This window comes from Pipistrellus kuhlii, unplaced genomic scaffold (genome assembly GCF_014108245.1).
Source record: "Pipistrellus kuhlii isolate mPipKuh1 unplaced genomic scaffold, mPipKuh1.p scaffold_m20_p_16, whole genome shotgun sequence".
NCBI classification, from domain to species: domain Eukaryota; kingdom Metazoa; phylum Chordata; class Mammalia; order Chiroptera; family Vespertilionidae; genus Pipistrellus; species Pipistrellus kuhlii.
In genome coordinates, this window is record NW_023425471.1 from 12,148,495 (window position 1) to 12,166,793 (window position 18,299).

The window sequence follows — 18,299 nt, forward strand, 5'->3', positions numbered from 1 at the left end:
ATGCCTCGGGGAAAGAAGAGTAAGCGCCACGCTGGAGAGAAACGCAGACAGGCCTGGTGTGAGGCTCAGGGAGTCAGGAGTGCTCAGGCCTCTACAGAGGGGGAAGATTCTGACTCCTCCTGCTCTCTTTCTTCTGGGGTTTCTTCCCTGAGCACCCCTGAGCCTGTGCTGTCCCAGGAACCTCAGGGAGCCGCAGCAGCCACTGGCTCTATCAAGCCAAAAATTGCATGGCCATGTTTTGACACCAGTGCCGAGAGCCGCAGCGAGGAAAGTGCAGGTGCCTCCCAGGCAGAGTCGGGGTCTGAGGGTCCCTGCAAGAGCCCTCTAGACCAGAAGGCGATGCTGCTGGCGCACTTCATGCTGCACAAGTATAACATGAAGGAGCCCATCATCAAGAAAGACATGATGAAGCATGTCATCAAGAAGCACAAGCCCTACTTCCAGGAGATCCTCAAGAGAGCCTCTGAGCTCATGGTGCTGGCCTTTGGCATTGATGTGAAGGAAGCCGACCCCGGCGGGCACAGCTATGTCCTGGTCAGCAAATTGCACCAGGCCGGGGATAGCAGGCTGAGAGGGGAGATCATGCCCAAGAAGGGCCTCCTGATGACAATCCTCTGCGTGATCTTCATGAAGGGCAACTGTGCCACCGAGGGAGAGATCTGGCATGTCCTCAACGCCATGGGCATACATGCTGGCAAGCAGCACAACCTCCACGGGGAGCCCATGAAGCTCATCACTGAAGATCTGGTGAAAGAAGGTTACCTGGTGTACCGCCAGGTGCCGCACAGCGATCCTCCAAGCCACGAGTTCCTGTGGGGCCCGCAGGCCTGCGAGGAGACCAGCAAGATGGAAGTGCTGCAGTTCTTAGCCAAGCTTCACGGTACCCAGCCCAGCGCCTTCCCACTCTGGTATGAAGAGGCCCTGCAGGATGAGCTGGAGAGAACCCGCCGCAGATTCGAGGCTGTGGTTCGCATCAGCTCCTAGGCCACCAAGCTTTCCGGCGCAGCTTCAGCAGTTCACACAAGCATTGAAAGCTAAAGCACTTCCCTGGCTCTGTGCTTGAAGTGGGGTGGGGGTGAGGTGCTAGTGTTCTGCTATTAAATCGCTGCTTTATCTTACTGTTGCTGAATGCTTTCAAATGTTGTTCTTTAAAACAAGTTTAATTAGCATCAGAATCTAAGTGCACAATGATACTGGTTATGCATTTAAGGTAGTTTATGAGGCTTAAGAGTAAGAGTTTTGCTTTTTACTAAACAAATGCTGTAACCTTCCGCCTTACGTAGTGATCCGGAACGAGATAACATGGCATTAGAAAATGTATTTCCTTAGAAATGTGACAGAAATGAGTGGCAAAATAGTTGTGATAAACAAGTACAGAGAAAAGTAAAAGATGATCAATTCTTGGTTTCCCTTACTCCTTGTATTCTGCTGTTCTATAAAATAAAAGTTACATGCCTGCACTTGCTTTGTACTTGTTTATTCAAGTACATAAGAGAAATGAAATCATGATGAATTGTTAATGCCTTTTTTTTTAATTCCTCAATTGAGCATCTGCTCTTGGGAAGGTTCCATGGTGGTTGGGGGATGGGGAGAAAAGAAGACAGAGATACTGCTCCCAGAATGATGGAGGCTAGGAGCAGCTCCGGTGAAAGGAAGATGGTGAGATACCTCTAAGACAAAACTCCAGTGAAAAAAAGCATGAGGAGGGGAGAAGAGGGAGGTCATGATAAGGGCAGGCAATCTGGGGTCCTGGGAAGCCTCAGTCCCTTCAGTGGGAGATGCTGTTATGTTGAGTTGGGAGGGGCCTCAGAGGAGGGTGTGAGTGTGGTGAGCAAGAGCCAGACCCTTGGGTGGTGGGTCACAGAGTTGAGCTAAGCTTCCAGAGGATATGTGCTGTTAGCAGTGTCAGTGTCGGGGACCCTGGATGAAGCAGAGAGAAATCTACAGCCAGGGCAGGGGTGGAAGGTGCCCTGGGCTTTGGGCCCGGAGCAGGAAAACAGAAGGCACAGGATCTGCATTTTATCACCACCATCTCCAGGAAGTTTCTGAGAAATCAGGGCAGTTCTTCCTCAGGGTAGGATGCCAGGGAGCCACTGTGCTGGCGCCCTTTGCCCTGGGCGGGGAGAAACAGGGTGTCTTATAAAAAGGCCTTTTAGCTACTTTGACTTGAGTACAATTTGTCAACCTCTAAGGGAGGCCTTGATTTGCGGAGAGGGTAAATGAATGAAAAATGGGGTGATTTAGAGCAAAGGGCAGCTGGAGGGAGGAAAGGAGAGTTGTTATTGACACAATTAATTATTTAGGAGCTTTGTGTAATATGCAGATGAGGGGATCCCCTAACATGCAAATTAAATACTATTTCCACTAAGAGGAATGCTTTGTTAAGGCATTTTTTCTTGCTAAGCAGAATTTTTGGCAGAGTTAACTTTAGCACTGCATATTCTCAGACATCTTGATTAACACAACAACACAAAGACAAAAATCTTAGCAGGAGGCTAGGTCTTATTTAAGGTCCAAAGAAATCATGGTAGTAATTGCCATTCTTTGCAATCTCAATGCACATCAGTCACTGTGCCAGGTGCTTTGCACACATCACAGGCATCCCAACAGTCCTAGGAGGAAGGAGGCACCAAGCCCAAGTCATTGATGAGGAATCCGAGGCTCAGAGAGTTGGAAAGGTTCAGAATTCACAAGGCTAGTGAGTGCCAGAGCCCTGGACTGACTTGGTCAAGAACCCACACTGCTCCACTGCTCCCAGCCTTGTGTTTATTCATTCCTTTCTCTTCTCACCATTCCATGATGTTTCTCAGATGGTAAGAAGCAGAGGCCTGTGGGTAAAGTACTGAGAGCAAGCGTAAAGAAGGAGTGGAAATGAGAATGAAGCACAATGCAGGGATTGTCTGTGGTTCATTTACCCAGGGTCCACCTGCCCTACCCCTACCCCTCCCCGCCCAGCTCCTTGAGAGCTGACTCTGCCCTGGGTCCAGCACAAGTGTCCAGTCCCAGCCCTTTGCTGCATTACAGCATCCTTCCCCTGGGTCTTCCCCAGTGTGCCTCCTGTCCAGGCTGGAACCTGTCCTGCCATCCAGCTCTTCTCCACATCCTCCCCTGCTGGCAGCTCCCTGCTCCCCTGAACACACAGCCCATGTCCCCTGCCTCTCCGACCTGGAGCATCCAAATCCCTGCAGATTCCCTCCTTCTCTGAGGACCCCTCAGGTAGCAGTGGCCCTTTCCATGCAATTCCTCACTTCAGATGGGGAAGTTTACACACCTCTCCACAGCCCCTCTGGCTGCCTCCACCACATTCTCAGAATGCTTTCAAATCTCCTGAAGACTAAAGTCTGACTTGGCACAGAATCCACTGTTTCTTTGCAGTAGAATGTTAATGGGCTGAATTCTTTGAGATTGGCCACTGACTACATAAATCCAATAAGTGAGTTTACCTTGTTGGTCAAAACCAAAGCCTCTTCTGTGAAGAGCAGATGAGAAAAGATCATAGAAACCACTGTGTGAGCAAACATCTACATAAACAGACTTTCTAAAAATCCAGGATTCTATGTAGACAATTTCTAAAAACCCAGAAAATGGCTCCATGACAGAGATGGTATCCTTAGTAAGAAAAGGAAAAAGTCAACATTTTTTTCCACTGCCCCTTGTGTCTTTGTTTCCTGGGAGAGGAATTTTGGTTTTAGGTCATAATGCAAATATTGTCTCATTGCTTCAAACTTCCAACAGCATGGATGAATCACAATTCTCTTTCCTTACATTTCTCTAAAAGCAATCCCTCTCCTTAGAAGTAACCACAATTAAAATGTTGTGTTATTTCATTTTAAAAAATGTTTTAGTTTTCAATTACAATTGCCATTCAATATTATTTTATATAGTTGCAGGTGTACTGCATAGTGGTTGGGCATTTATATAATTTATAGAGTGATACCCTCAATAATTCCTATACCCTCCTTGAACCACACATAGTTATTAAAATACTAGAATCCAGGTGCACGAAATTTGTGCAAGAGTAGGCCTTCCTTCCCTTGGCTACCGGCACCAGCTTCCTTCTGGCACCTGGGACCCAGGTTTCCTTCTCAGCTCAGGCTTCATCCAGAAGGTTTTCTGGAAGAACATCTGGTCTAATTAGCATATTATTATATTACTTATAATAATATGCTAATAATAACACTTTTATTATTATAGTTTATTGACTATATTCTCTATGCTGTACTTTACACCTCTGTGACTATTTTGTAACTAAAAAACTTTGTTATCTTAAAATGTATTCTAGACTTATCCTTACATAGATATGTTATAAAAATACATTGTGACTTTTAATATACATGCATAATCGTGTACATATTGTTCTGTCTCTTGCCCTTGTCACTTAGTAAAATGAATGCAGGATCTCTCAGTGAGAGCACATATGGAACCACCATTTAACTACTCTCTAAAATTCTAAAGTGTGGATATGCCATCATCATTAATTTAATTTAATCATTCTCTTCCTGATGCACACATACGTTGTTTGCCATTTGTTACTGTGTTTAATGGAACTAAAATCAACATCATCAACATGAATTCTTGGGCAAATATGTATGCTTTCTTAAAGCAAAGAGCAAACTGGATTAAAGTGGAGAGAATATGATTGCAAAGTTTTATGAATATTGCTGAAATTCTGTTCTAATAAAGCTATGCTGATTCATATTCTTACATAATAATATATGTAAATAATTTACACTCACAGGTGTTTCATTTTATTAGCCTTTTAAATTTTGGTCAACCTTTTGGGTGAAAATATATTATCTGAGTTATTTTAATTTCCCCGTTTTCTAAGTAGGTTGAGCAGAAAATTAACTTCATCTCTCATCCATAGAAAGCAGGATTTCTTCAGTGATGCCTTGAGTACCAAAATTCCTCTGGGCTTGCTTTAAAATTCTAAAATGCGAATAACTTTTCCCTTTGACTTTGAGAAAGAAGGATTTGATCAGAATGACTATGTACCAGGGAATGTATTCAGACAGAATACTGTCATCCAGTGAGGAACATCAGGGGGAACCCAGGGGGAGAGCAATTACCAGAGTCCATGAAAGGGATGATGAAATGCAGGGTGCACAGGCCTCTGAAGACCAGGATTCCATGACATAACCTCTACCTGCTATACAGCAGTTATAAGTATTTTATTTTTTATTTTTAAATATATATTTTATTGACTTTTTTTAAAGAGAGGAAGAGAGAGGGATAGAGAGCTAGAAACATCAATGAGAGAGAAACATCAACCAGCTGCCTCCTGCACACCCTCTACTGGGGATGTGCCCGCAACCAATGTACATGCCCTTGACAGGAATCAAACCTGGAACCTTTCAGTTGGCAGACCAACACTCTATCCACTGAGCCAAACCGGTTTTGGCAGTTATAAATATTTTAGATGTGGGACCTCTCATTCCAACTTAAGCCTTCTCCAGAAACCCAATCCATGATTGGGCCTAACTGTCATGGCTCAGTGGTTGAACATTGACCTATGAACTCAGAGGTCACAGTTTAATTCCTGGTAGGTCAGGGTACATGCCTGGATTATGGGCTCGGTCCTCAATAGGGATGTACAGGAGGAAGCTGATCAATGAGTCTTATCATTAAAGTTTCTGTCTCTCCCTCTCTCTTTCTCTCTGAAATCAATAAAAATATTTTTTATTTTTATTTTTTTAAATATATCTTTGTCCAAATTGTATTCCTAGCTTGAGATCCTTAACTCCACTTGTGTGCTCCCTTAAAAAAAAAAAAAATATATATATATATATATATATATATATATATATATATATATATATATATATATTTCAGAGAGGAAGGGAGAAGGAGAGATAGAAATATCAGTAATGAGAAGGAATCATTAATTGGCTACTTCTTGCATGTCTCCTTCTGGGGATTGAGACCACAACCTGGGCATATTCCCTTGCCCGGAATCAAATCCAGGACCCTTCAGTTTGAAGGCAGATAAGTCTGGGTGAAGAGGGGACTGTAAGCTCATTGTCCTGCCCACTCAACACTTCTTCACCCCTTTCAGAGCAATGGGCCCGAAACTCACACAATTCTGGGGTTTCCTATATACTACTAAGAAAGCTCAGTGGAAACCCTTATGTCATCCTTTTGGGTATTGTTTTTAAGCTTTGGTTGTTGGACCCAAAGCAACATTCACTGTTTGGCTAATCTTGCCTAACTGGCCCATGAATGCTGTGGTTTTCCACTCTGGTGAACAGGAACTATTGCCAGTCTTGTGTGACCTGTGGAGTTTATATGGCCCTCATCTCCCTGGTACTTTGTCTTGTGAACTCTAGCAACGTTGGCCTCCCCAAATTCCAAGCTCTGTCTCTTCAATTCAGGAAAATTATAAACTCTCCCTGAGTTCCCTCTGCTTGCACAAAGGCCTGAAATTTCTCTTAAAGCAATATACTGGGGCAATCACAGGGCTCACTCCTTATGTTTCCCAAATTTCAGGGATCATTATTCTTCATTATCTGATGTGGTATCTTGTAAATCACTGTTTTATATATTCTTCATCTAGATTGTTTTTATTATTGTTATTTCTGGCAGGAGAGTAAATAAAGTCCTTGCTACTAATTTTGACTGGAAACGGAACTTGCCTATTTCAAAATTTCATATAACTGGAATCATACTGTCTGTTCTCTTTTGTGTCTGACTTAACCTAATGTCTTTGAGTTTCATCCATGTTATACCATTTAAGAGAAATTTATTGTTTATTTATTGAGCAACATTCCTTTATTGGGTATTATTCAATGGTCTAAGAATTTCATTTTTTTTACACATTCATGAGGAGATGGTCCTTTGTATTGTTTTTAGTTTTTAGCTATTATGTATAAATGTGCTATGAGTATTTGTGTACAACCCCTTTTGCAGACATATGTTTGCATTAAATTGTTATAAGTGAAATTTCTGGTTCTTAAGGTAGGTGTATGTTTAATTTGAAGACATACTTCTAGAAAATTTCAGAGTAGTTGCAATATTTTGCACTCAAAACAATATATGTGTACTTTTTTTACATCCTAACTAACATTTTGTGGCATGAATTATTTTATTTGTAGCCACTGTAGTGGGTAAGTGGTGTTGTCTTATTGTGACTTTAATTTGAATGTCCCTGATGTGTTTGAATAATTTTTCAAGGGTTTATTGGCCATCTATCTTCCTTTGTAAAGTGTCCATACCAGTTTTTGCTCATTTTTATTTATTTTTTTATTTTTATTATTGAGCTGTTGAAGTTTACATATTCTGGAAATAAGTCCTTTGTCAAATATATGGTTTGTGAACATCTTATTGTAACTTGCTGATTTGCTTATTAGTTTTCATATCTTTTGTTCAGCAGATTTTAAAATTTTTGTTTTATCATTTTTTCTTTTATTGTTATCTGGCTTTTGTCTAAGAATTATTTGACTACTTGAAGCTTATGAAGATATTCTCCTATGTTGTCTACTAGAAGCTTTAATCTTAGCTACAAGTTTTAGGCTATGATCCAATACAAATTAATGTTTTTGTATTAAGTTGGGTAGTAATCAAGGTTCATGTTCATACAGTACCAACTCATTGTTTGAAAACATTTTTATTTCCCCATTAGATTTATTGATTACTTTGGTTTTTAATTAATTAATTATATGTTTGATTGTATTTCTGGATTTTCTATCATATTTCACTAATCTAATTATCTGTCTTTAGAATAATCACTGACTTCACTACTGTATTTTAATCATAATTATTTAAGCCAAATGGCATAAAAACATTAACTTTGTTCTCCTTTTTCAAGAGTCATTGACTAATGTATTTCCTTTTGTGTTTCATATAAACTTTTGAATCAGTTTGTTGATTTCTATAAGAAAAGCCAGCTGTATTCTTAATAAAGATTATTTCAAGTTTATGAAATGATCTTCTTATAGTTTCAATTTCTGTATTGATATATTTAGTTGTTCATTCAATATGTTTGTATTTTCCTTTAAAACTTCGGACACATTTATAATAGTTATTTTAAAGTCATTGTCTGTTATTTTCATGATCTCTGATTTTTCTCCTGATTACAAGTTATATTTCCCCTATTTGGTCATATTTCCCAGCTTCCTTGTATACTCAGTAGTTTTTTTAATAGTATCATATGAATCTGTAGATTTCATTTCTCTTAATAAAAGGTTTAAACAAGCAATTCATTCATTTACCCATCAAATTTTTTCTTTTGAAACCCATTGCCAAGCTTTGTTAGGATGGTCTATGATAGCCATTATTCTTGAACTATATTAGCCCTATTCCAAAAACTTGGACTTGTCTGAGATTCCACTGAATTACTTTGGGTGTTCAGAAAACTCTCCCCTCAGGCTATTCAATACTTAAAAGTCTTCTAGTTATGTTTGTCTTCCAATAGTTGTACAGTTCATTGCTCCCAGTATATTTTTTTAAATTCCCCTGGTATTTGCTCTTTGCCCAGCCTCATGGTATCCTGCCTTTCACATGAGTAGTTGAATGTTCAATAAAGCCTGCAAGGGGATCCTTCTACAGATTTCTAGAGCACTAACTACCCAACTCTCTTCTCTCCAACAATTTGCCCTGCAAACTTCAGCAGCCTCACCTTTCCCAAACTCTGATCACTGTGTCCTTACTTCATTGAGTATATTGTGTTTTCTTTTGGCTTATCCGCCCTGCTCTACAGTCTAGACATTGCCACCAAGCAGAAACACAGGGTGATTTGGGAAGCCAATCTCATTTGTTTTCCTACTTCTGAGGATTATAATCTAGCTTTGACTGTTTTTCAGTCAATTCATATATTCTCATATTTTAAAAGTTGTTTACAGCTACCAGAAGTGGAAGTCCTGAATTTTTTTTTATAATGGTTATTTTTTTTTCAACATTTTATTTCAGATACTTTGAGACTTATAGGAAAGTTGCAAAAATAATATAAAAAGTTTCAATATATCCCTCACCCAACTATTCCAATGTTTTCTTAGATAACTACTGCCAAAACTCATTCAGCATTGCTAAGGATAATACCTTTCCCTATTAAGAAGAAAAAGATGCCAGCCTGCTGTGTGAACAATAGGAAAACTACCTTTATCGTTCCAGGCACAAACACTTTATCACCAGGGGTGCATCTTTACCAAAACAAAAAACAACAAACAAAACAAAACACAAAACTTTGAATTATTGTTGCCCTAAAAACATTAACCAAATTAGCTCATTCAAATTTCACCATTTCCTATTACTATTCTTTTGAAGGATCTGATTCAGTGCCCCACATCACATGTAGGTGTTATTTCTCCATGTATTTCTACAATCCACAATAGTTTCTCTGTCTCCCCTTGCTTTTTATAACATTGACAGCCCCAAAGAGTACTGATCAGTTGTTTTGCTCAGTATCCATCAGTTTGGTCCTGCCTAATGTTTTCTCATTATCAGACTGGGTTCATACTTCCTTGGAGAAAGAACCATAGAAATGGTGCCATGTGTTTCTCAATACACCATATCATAGGGTTCCTAATTTCAATCTCTCTCATTACTACTGACATCACACTTGGCATTATTGGTGGTCTCTGCTGGGAGTTTTTACTGTAAATTTAATATGATTTATCTTATAGTCAACAAATGCCTTGGGGGGAGATACTTTGAGACCAGGTAAATATGTTCTCTCTTCAAACTCACTGATTCTAGCACCCATTAGTAAATCAAATGTGCCATAATCAACACTGTGGCATCTGCCTAATAGTGGTTCCTATTTCCATTCTTTACATAGTTATTAATTGCAATTCCACTACAAGGAGGAGCTTTCATGTCTCTTCCATCTATATGTTTAACCAAATATTTATATCATTATGAACATGTGAACTTTTTATTCCTCTGGTTATAATCTATTAGCATTATTTTGTTGCTCAAAATTTTGGTCATTATGAGATCCTCTTTTGAAAAAAACATCATATTTTTATTGATGTCAGAGAGGAAGGGAGAGGGAGAGAGAGAGAGAAACATCAATGATGAGAGAGAACCATTAATCGGCTGCCTCTTGCACTTCCCTTATTGGGGATCAAGCCTACACGTACCCTGGCTGGGAATCGAACCATGACCTCCTGGTTCCTATGTCCATGCTCAATCACTGAGCCACACTGGACAGGCAATGACAGTATTTATTAATGAAGTATTTATTTCTAGTTATTCTTTACCAATAGACAACAGCATTCACACAGTGCATGTGTATGTCTCAGAGGTACTAATGATCTTAAGGACGTACCAAAACTATGTCCTGATATTTAAATTACAAAACTGTCTCTGTCTCATGCATTACCGTGGTGCTTTGTTTATTCTGGTGAATGTTTCATAATTATCACTTTTCCCCCACATACTGTTTCATACACAACAGCTAAAATGTTTCAGATCCCTGCATATACCAGGGTTCAACCTGGTCATATGCATTGGGTTTAATTCTTGAAACAAGGAACTTAATGTCTCCATTTGGGCATTAAAACCAGCTGAGGCAGAACTATTTGTCTTGATGTTGATGATGGGTCCTTCACTGTTTGTGTCTTTTTAAAAAAAATTATTGTTGCCAAGTAACTGAAAAACTCATTCACCATTGCTAAGGATAAGACCTTTTCCTATTCAGAAGAAAAAGATGCCAGCCTGCTGTGCGAACAATAAGAAAACTACCTTTATCATTCCAGGCACAAACACTTCATCACTACGGGTGCATCTTTACACACACACACACAAAAATTCTTTGAATTTTTTTCGGTAAAATATTCTGTTCCTGTTCACTGACATGAAACTTTTAGAGCTTTGAAAGAAAAAAGAATATGCTAACTGGCAGAAAAATTGGAGATAAAGTCCAGAAAATGTATTACACATATATATTTACTAAATATTGGTATCTAAATGCTCCACATTAGGAGAGATAGGAGTTATTATACATGGCTTCTTGCCCTACTTAATTCTAGCAGAATCAGCCTCCTTCTACTTTGTTGTAGAGAAGGATAAAGAGTCACAAGTCAGATCAAAGGCCAAGTTGTGACTATTGTGAGAAGAAAGGGATTGCATAGTCCCTCTCTCTCTCTCTCTCTCTCTCTCTCTCTCTCTCTCTCTCTCTCTCTCTCTCTCTCTCTCTCTCTCTCTCTCTCTCTCTCTTTTAGCTTCCTAGCCTCTCAAGATATAATTTTCCATTTGAAATATTTGTTGTATGAATGTCAAAAGAAGTATCAGGTGGTAAAATAGTGTCAATGGTTCAACTCTGGAATATAGCTTTAAAAAATGGAGGCCTATGGCAGCACAGATGCTAAGCTCTTGCAAAACCTATCTTAGCATTCCACACTGATTCCTCCAGCAATAAAATTACTGACAAACTCTCATCTACTATTTAATCCCTCTTTGTAAGTAAAAGTATTTTTCATGTAACATGGAAATGTAGAAAAAAGTGCTTCTGGATTTTTTAAAAATTGGATGTGCTCTTGCTCCATTGTTGAATAGACCATTTGATGCATAGGTTTCACTATATTATAAACAAGTAAAGGATACTAAAGTAATTTAAGCCCAGTTGGCATGGCTCAGTGGTTGAGCATCAATCTATGAACCCGGAGATCACTGTTTAATTCCGGGTCAGGACACATGCCCAGGTTGCAGGCTTGATCCCCAATGTGGGGCGTGCAATACTATTATCTCTTATCATTGATGTTTCTATATGTTCTTCTCCCCTTCTCTCTGAAATCAATAAAAACATTTTAAAAAAGGAATTTAAGATATACAGTGAAACTATGTTTCTCTTCAAAGCACACATTCACCTTTAAATGTTTCTATGTCTTATAAAAACTGATACCTTTATTCATAAGCTTTTCATGGGAATAGCTAAAATTCTCCGTTTTTCCACAATCTTTAAAAAGACAGTTGAAAACCATGTGCTGCTTTATTATCAAACACTTGAACAAATATATAATACAGTGTTTCCCAAAGTAATACAAACTATTTTTTATAGGTATGATGGATGCAAATTAATTCTTGCCCACCCTCAGGGATATTTAAGTACACATTCTTTTACATAAGTCAATGATAATATATACAAGATGACTATCTTTGAAAAGTTCTAACCTTGAATATGCAAATCTAAAGTAAACCTAGTATTAAGACCAATGACAAAACATATTCAAGTCACATGAATGGATAGTTGAACGGATTAGCTTATACTCATATTTGAGCTCACAATTCATCTCTAAGCCAATGTTTCAAATCCAGAACTGTATTTTGTAAGCCATTTTAATGTGGTATGATCAACAGATTTTCTTCTTTTAAAAAGCTGAATAATATACCATCTTATCCATATATCACATTTTCCAAACCAGGATCTTTATTTTTTTTTCCTTTATTTTATTTCCATGGAAGAGGGTATATAGGGGATAAATGGAGATATGGACCAAGATCTTTCAAACAGATTATCCCTCACTTGAAGTATAGAAATATCTGTTAGACCTATTTAAAATTTTGTAATCACGTGCATTAACATTAGTTGTTTACCCTTAAATTGTATATTGCTATTGAATAAATAATATCCTATTGCAGGGATTGGAATCACTCAATCTGAGAAGCCAATATAGTATCATTAAGTTTTGTATGTACTGACACATTGTACAGTGTTTTGTTTTTTTCTTCATGGCAGAAGTTCAGTGCCTTTCATTATATTTCAAAAAAGTGTTAGCAACTCTAAGAGCATTGATAACTCCATCCCTTGTATTTATTATATCACTGGAATTTTAAGTTAAATTCTAGGATTTGTTAACTGTATTTGGTTTATGATTCTGCAAGCAGAAATTGACTCATTTGTATATGGCCAGGACAACTGATAGAATGTGCCAATTCAAGTGTAAAGAAACACTTAATTTGGCCCAGAAATAAACCCACACTTTTATGGTCAATTAATACTTGATAAAGGAGGCAAGAACATGCAATGGGGTAAAGATAGTCTGTTTAATAAGTGGGGTTAGGAAAATTGGACAGATATGAGCAGAAAAATGAAACTAGAGCACCTTCTTAAACCATACACAAAAATAAACTCAAAATGGATTATACACTTACATGTAAAACTTGAAACCATAAAAAAATCCTAGAAGAAAACATACTCAGTAAAATCTCAGACATCTCTCATAGCAATATTATTTCTGATATATCTCCTGTGGCAAAGAAAATACAAGAAAAGATAAGCAAATGGGACTACTGTACATCAAACTAAGAAGTTTTTGCACAGCAAAGTAAACCACCAACAAAAGGAAAAGACAACCCATTGAATAGGAGAACATACTCATCAATGATACATCTAATAATGGGAAAGGATCTAAAAAAGACATACAGATGGCCAATAGACAAATGAAAAGATGCTCACCATCACAAGTCCTCAGAGAAATACAAATTAAAGCCACAACAAAAAATTAAAAATAAAACTGCCATATAATTCAATGATTCCATTACACTTTTAGAGATATATCTGAAGAAAACTGAAACACCAATTCAAAAGAATATATGCATTCTTATGTTCATTGCAGCATTATTTACAATAGTCAAGACTTGGAAGCAGCCCAAGTCCCCATCCATAGATAATTCAGTAAAAAATCAGTGGTACATTTACACAATGGAATACTACTTGGTTTTAAAAAAGAAGGAAATTGTCCCTTTAGCTATAGCATAGATGGACCTGAAGAGTATTATACCAAGTGAAATTAGCCAGTCAGAGGAATAGAAATACCATATGATTTCAAGTCTATACAGAATCAAATAAATAAAATAAACTAACAAACAAAAGATAAATAATCACATAGACACAGAACAGACTGACAGCTGTCAGACGGGAGGCAGTTTGCTGGCTGGGTGAAAAAACTGAAGGGATTAAGAAACAATAACAACAAAAATCTCATAGACACAGATACAATATGGTGATTACTAGTGGGGAAATGGGTGTGGGACATAAAAGAGGATAAAGGTGGGTTACATGGTGATGGAAGGAAGCTTGACTTGGCTGGTGAACACACAACATACAGATGATGAATTATAGAACTATACACTTGAAACCTACATAATAATTTTATTAACCAATGTCACCCCAATAAATTCAATTTAAAAATATTGTGGAACATCCAGAGAATGGAAATTATTCAATACTTAAAAAGAAACGAGCTACCAAGCTATGAAAAGAAATGGAGAAAACTTAAATTAATATTATGAAGTGAGAGAAGTCAATCTGGAAAGTCTGCATACTGTATAATATAGACTACATTCTGGAAAAGCTACAGAAACAGTAAAAGGATTAGCAGTGTCCAGGATTAAGGGAAAGCGGTGGTTGAATAGACATAGCACAGAGGATATAAGGGGCATTAAAACTATCCTATCTAATAAAAGGGTAATATACAAATTAACTGTTACTCCATCACAAAGATGGTGGGGCCTATAGTGGCCGGAGTGCTGGACACTGGTGGTGTTGCCGGGGTGAAGAGCCCCAGCAACCCTCTCACTCTGGCCCATGGAGGAAGGGAGGGCAAGCAGGTGGGGCTCTGGCCAGAGGCCGGCCAGGGCTCAGGATGCTGGCATCATCGTAGGCTGGGCTGAGGGGCTTCCCCACCCCGGTGCACAAATATACTAAAATAGTGATACATGTCATCATACATTTGTCAAAATCCAAAGAAAGTACAGCACCAAGAGTGAACCCTATTGTAAACTATGAACTTTGTGTAATAATAAGGTGTCAAAGTAGGATCATTGATTTTTAACAAGTGTATTCCTCACTCTCTTATGAGATTTTGATGGTAGGGGAGGTTGTATAAGTGTGGGGTCATGGGTTACATAAAACTATAATTTCTATTTAAAAAAGTAAAATAGAGTGCAAATACTTTTACTTAGTTAAAATTATTCATTTCAAAAAAAATAATATATTAGTTATATTATTACATGAGGTGATGGATAGATATAGCATATAGAATGTTCTGTGGGAATTTAAAAATTACCTATTCATATTTGAAATACTTAAAATTATATATATGAGTACATATGAATAGTATATAAATATAACATACATATATATGCATGCTTATATATTCACACACTTTGTACATTGATGTAAACTGCCTTTTCAGCTAGTGAAAGAAAATACTACTTAAACTTACCTGAATAATAAAGAGTTTTAGCCCCAGCTAGTTTGGCTTAGTGGACTGGCCTATGGACTGAAGGGTCCTGAGTTTCTATCTCTCCTTTGCTCTCTGAAATCAATAACAGTATATTTAAAAAAAATTCAGTTGCCCATATAACTGGCAATAAAATTGTAAGTCAGGCTTCAGATTTGGCTTATGCCAATAACTGTTTCTTCATTTTCTTGAAATAATCTTGACATTAACCAACCTCCTTTTCTCTCTTTAGTCTGGCAGCAAGATAACTGCAGCAGTTTTGGCCTCCACAACAGCATTAACAGTTTGCAGAAGGTATGCAATAGCTCTTGTGTTCCAGCACTCCAAGGAACTTTTAATCCACTCCCCACAAACAGATTACCCACTTAAATCACTTGCCCACATTCTGTCCAGTTTCCAAGATGTATAAATTCATTGGTTTAAGCCATTCAGGCTTGAACACCAATGAGATATGTGGGGTCAGATTCCTCTGAGGCACATGGAATGAGAGTATTGAATGTTTGTGTGTTTTTTTTTTTAATTCAGATTCTTATAGGCCCAGCAGGCATGGCTCCAGTGGTTGAGCACTGACCTATGACCCGGGAGGTCACAGTTTGATTTCTATCAGGACACATGCCTGGGTTTCAGGCCCTATACCCAGTGGGGGTGTGCAGGAGGCAGCCAATCAATGATTCTCTCTCATCATTGATGTCTCTCTCTCTCTCTCTTTCTCTCTCTCTCTCTCTCTCAAATAAATAAAAATATATTTTTAAAAAATTAAAATTCTGTTAGGGCTTAAGGAGAGGGGAATGGACATTGTGAGAATGTTTACAATGCACACTCTAATTGTATGATGCTGTATATTTTACTAGATCAATAATATTTAACAGTTTGATGAGCAAGTACCTAAAATAACTTAAATGATAAAATTATGTTTTACTTGCTGCTCTGTCTTATGACTATGGTGAATTTCTGAATGCATCGTATTTTATTATCAATACTATCCCATATCTTTAAAAACGAAAATTCAATGAATCGAAACAGGAAATATTTAATTAGGAATAAAATGAATTATAAATATTTCATGAGTGTACTCTGCACAGGGAATTCTTGATGACTTCCTGTATTATGAAAGATAAAGGCAAGCTCAATTATTTCAAGTCAGGCTAAATCTTTCTACATTAAAAGTGCCGAGATAAAAGTTCTTCAATTTATGGGTATTTTACCTAGAACATAGGCCTCGGCTTCTAATTTGATTTGTCTTTACAAGGTTGACAAGTTTTTAAAACTTTGTGTCAGACTTTCCTCTATATGGTCTCAAAATACTTTCCTCTTCGTTTTCCATTTTGTATCACATTGACCTCAGAAAAAAAAATGTCTCCCACATTCCTGGATCAGCTGGAGTCTACTGTATTCTGCCAGTGGTTAGGCACTATCAGTGGGAGGAGGTGGAAGGGTATGCCTCACTCGCTCAGTCTGCCAATGGGTCGTTTTCAGCAGCAGTTGCTTCTCTTCAGTTCTTATAAGAATTGACTCCATCTTCCTCCTAGAGACCCCATTTCTGGATGTCAGTAACCGCCCTTCCCCTCTTTCCTCCATCCCTTCAGCCAAGGCAGCTTTAGAGATTGTTAATATGGGAGTTACCACATCATCTCCTGCCTGTTTTTTCAGCAATCCCATCACCTGTGTAATCATTCCCAATATTAAATTTACTGTCTTAAATATTCTGAAGGGTTTCTGTTTCCAAAATGAAACATAACTGGTATGTATAATTAAACACAGTTTATTTAATGACCTGTACTTAACCTTTTGTTATGTTTTCTGTTTCTCCACTCCCACACTTGAAATTGCACTGGCAACATCATTAGTGGCATAAATACTGCTAAATCCAATGAGTACATTTTATTTTATTTATTTTAAATACATTTTATTGATTTCGAAGAGGGAAGGGGAGATAGAAACATCAATGATGAGAGAGAATCATTGACTGGCTGCCTCCTGCACGCTCCCTACTGGTAATCGAGCCTGCAACCTGAGCATGTGCCCTTGACTGGAATCGAACCCAGTATCCCTCAGTCCACAAACTGACACTCTATCCACTGAGTCAAATTGGCTAGGGCTCCAATCAATATATTTTAGTTCACTGGACACTTTTGCTTTGTTTGAGTGATTACTACTCACTTCCTTACACTATTTATTCCCTTTATTTTTATAGTGTCGACCTTAATTATATCTACTACTCTGATCACTTTGCTTAATATCTTTCATGACCTACTACCTTGCTTATTTTTTCTTAAACAATGTTGTTTTTGTTCACCTCATTTTTATGCTCTACTGGGATGAAATTTCCTAATCTTAAGATTTAAAGTACCATTTAAATGCTGGTGATTGCCCTAACTGGTTTGGCTCAGTGGATGAAGCATTGGCCTGCAGACTCAAGGGCCACAGGTTTGATTCTGATCAAGGGTATGTACCTTGGTTGCAGGCACATCCCCAGTGGGGAGTGTGCAGGATGCAGCTGGTGGATGTTTCTCTCTCATCAATGTTTCTAACTCTCTATCCCTTCCTCTCTGTAGAAAAAAATCAATAAAATATATTTTTTAAAATGCTGGTGGTTCTTAAATCTATTTCTTCATCACTAAACATATTATTGCACTTCCAAAGCATATTACTTAGCATTTGCAGGATAATTTTCAAATCTGAGCTCATTACCTTCTACTTTCTGAACCCAGACACACATAGACACAGACACACACATGGACCCCAAACAAACCACAATAAATTGCTCCTTTTTATTTTTTTTATTATATAGATGACACCATAATCTAACTAAACACCAAAGACAAGAATGTGGGCTCTATCATTTACCACTGCATTTGTTATTAGTCTTGCCTCATGCTATGGATGCCCATGTGTAGTCATTTCCCATCTATGTAACCAATAGGTACTGCATAAAGACTGCATTTGAGTTCCAAGCTAGATTTTCAGCTTATATCTTTTCCTTTTCTCTGGATAGCTGGTTGTAGGGAAAGGCAGCTGATATTTCCCGAGGATACTTAAGTGACCCTACGGAGATTTTCATTGGCAAGGAGGTGAGTCCTCCTGCAAGAACCATCTAGAAACAGATCTCCTGCCAAT

At 38.0% G+C, this 18,299-nt stretch overlaps 1 protein-coding gene across 1 annotated transcript; it reads left to right on the forward strand.

Annotated features, from left to right (window-relative positions):
• LOC118719753 (melanoma-associated antigen B10-like) lies at positions 1-984 on the forward strand. The gene has a single exon (XM_036439501.1). It carries the CDS (start codon positions 1-3, stop codon positions 982-984), a length of 984 nt encoding a protein of 327 aa, XP_036295394.1.
• The last annotated feature ends 17,315 nt before the right edge of the window (positions 985-18,299 follow it).

What these genes read in the sequence shown, in the direction of transcription:
- LOC118719753 (XM_036439501.1), top strand. Translation starts at nt 1, where the DNA reads ATGCCTCGGGGAAAGAAGAGTAAGCGCCACGCTGGAGAGAAACGCAGA.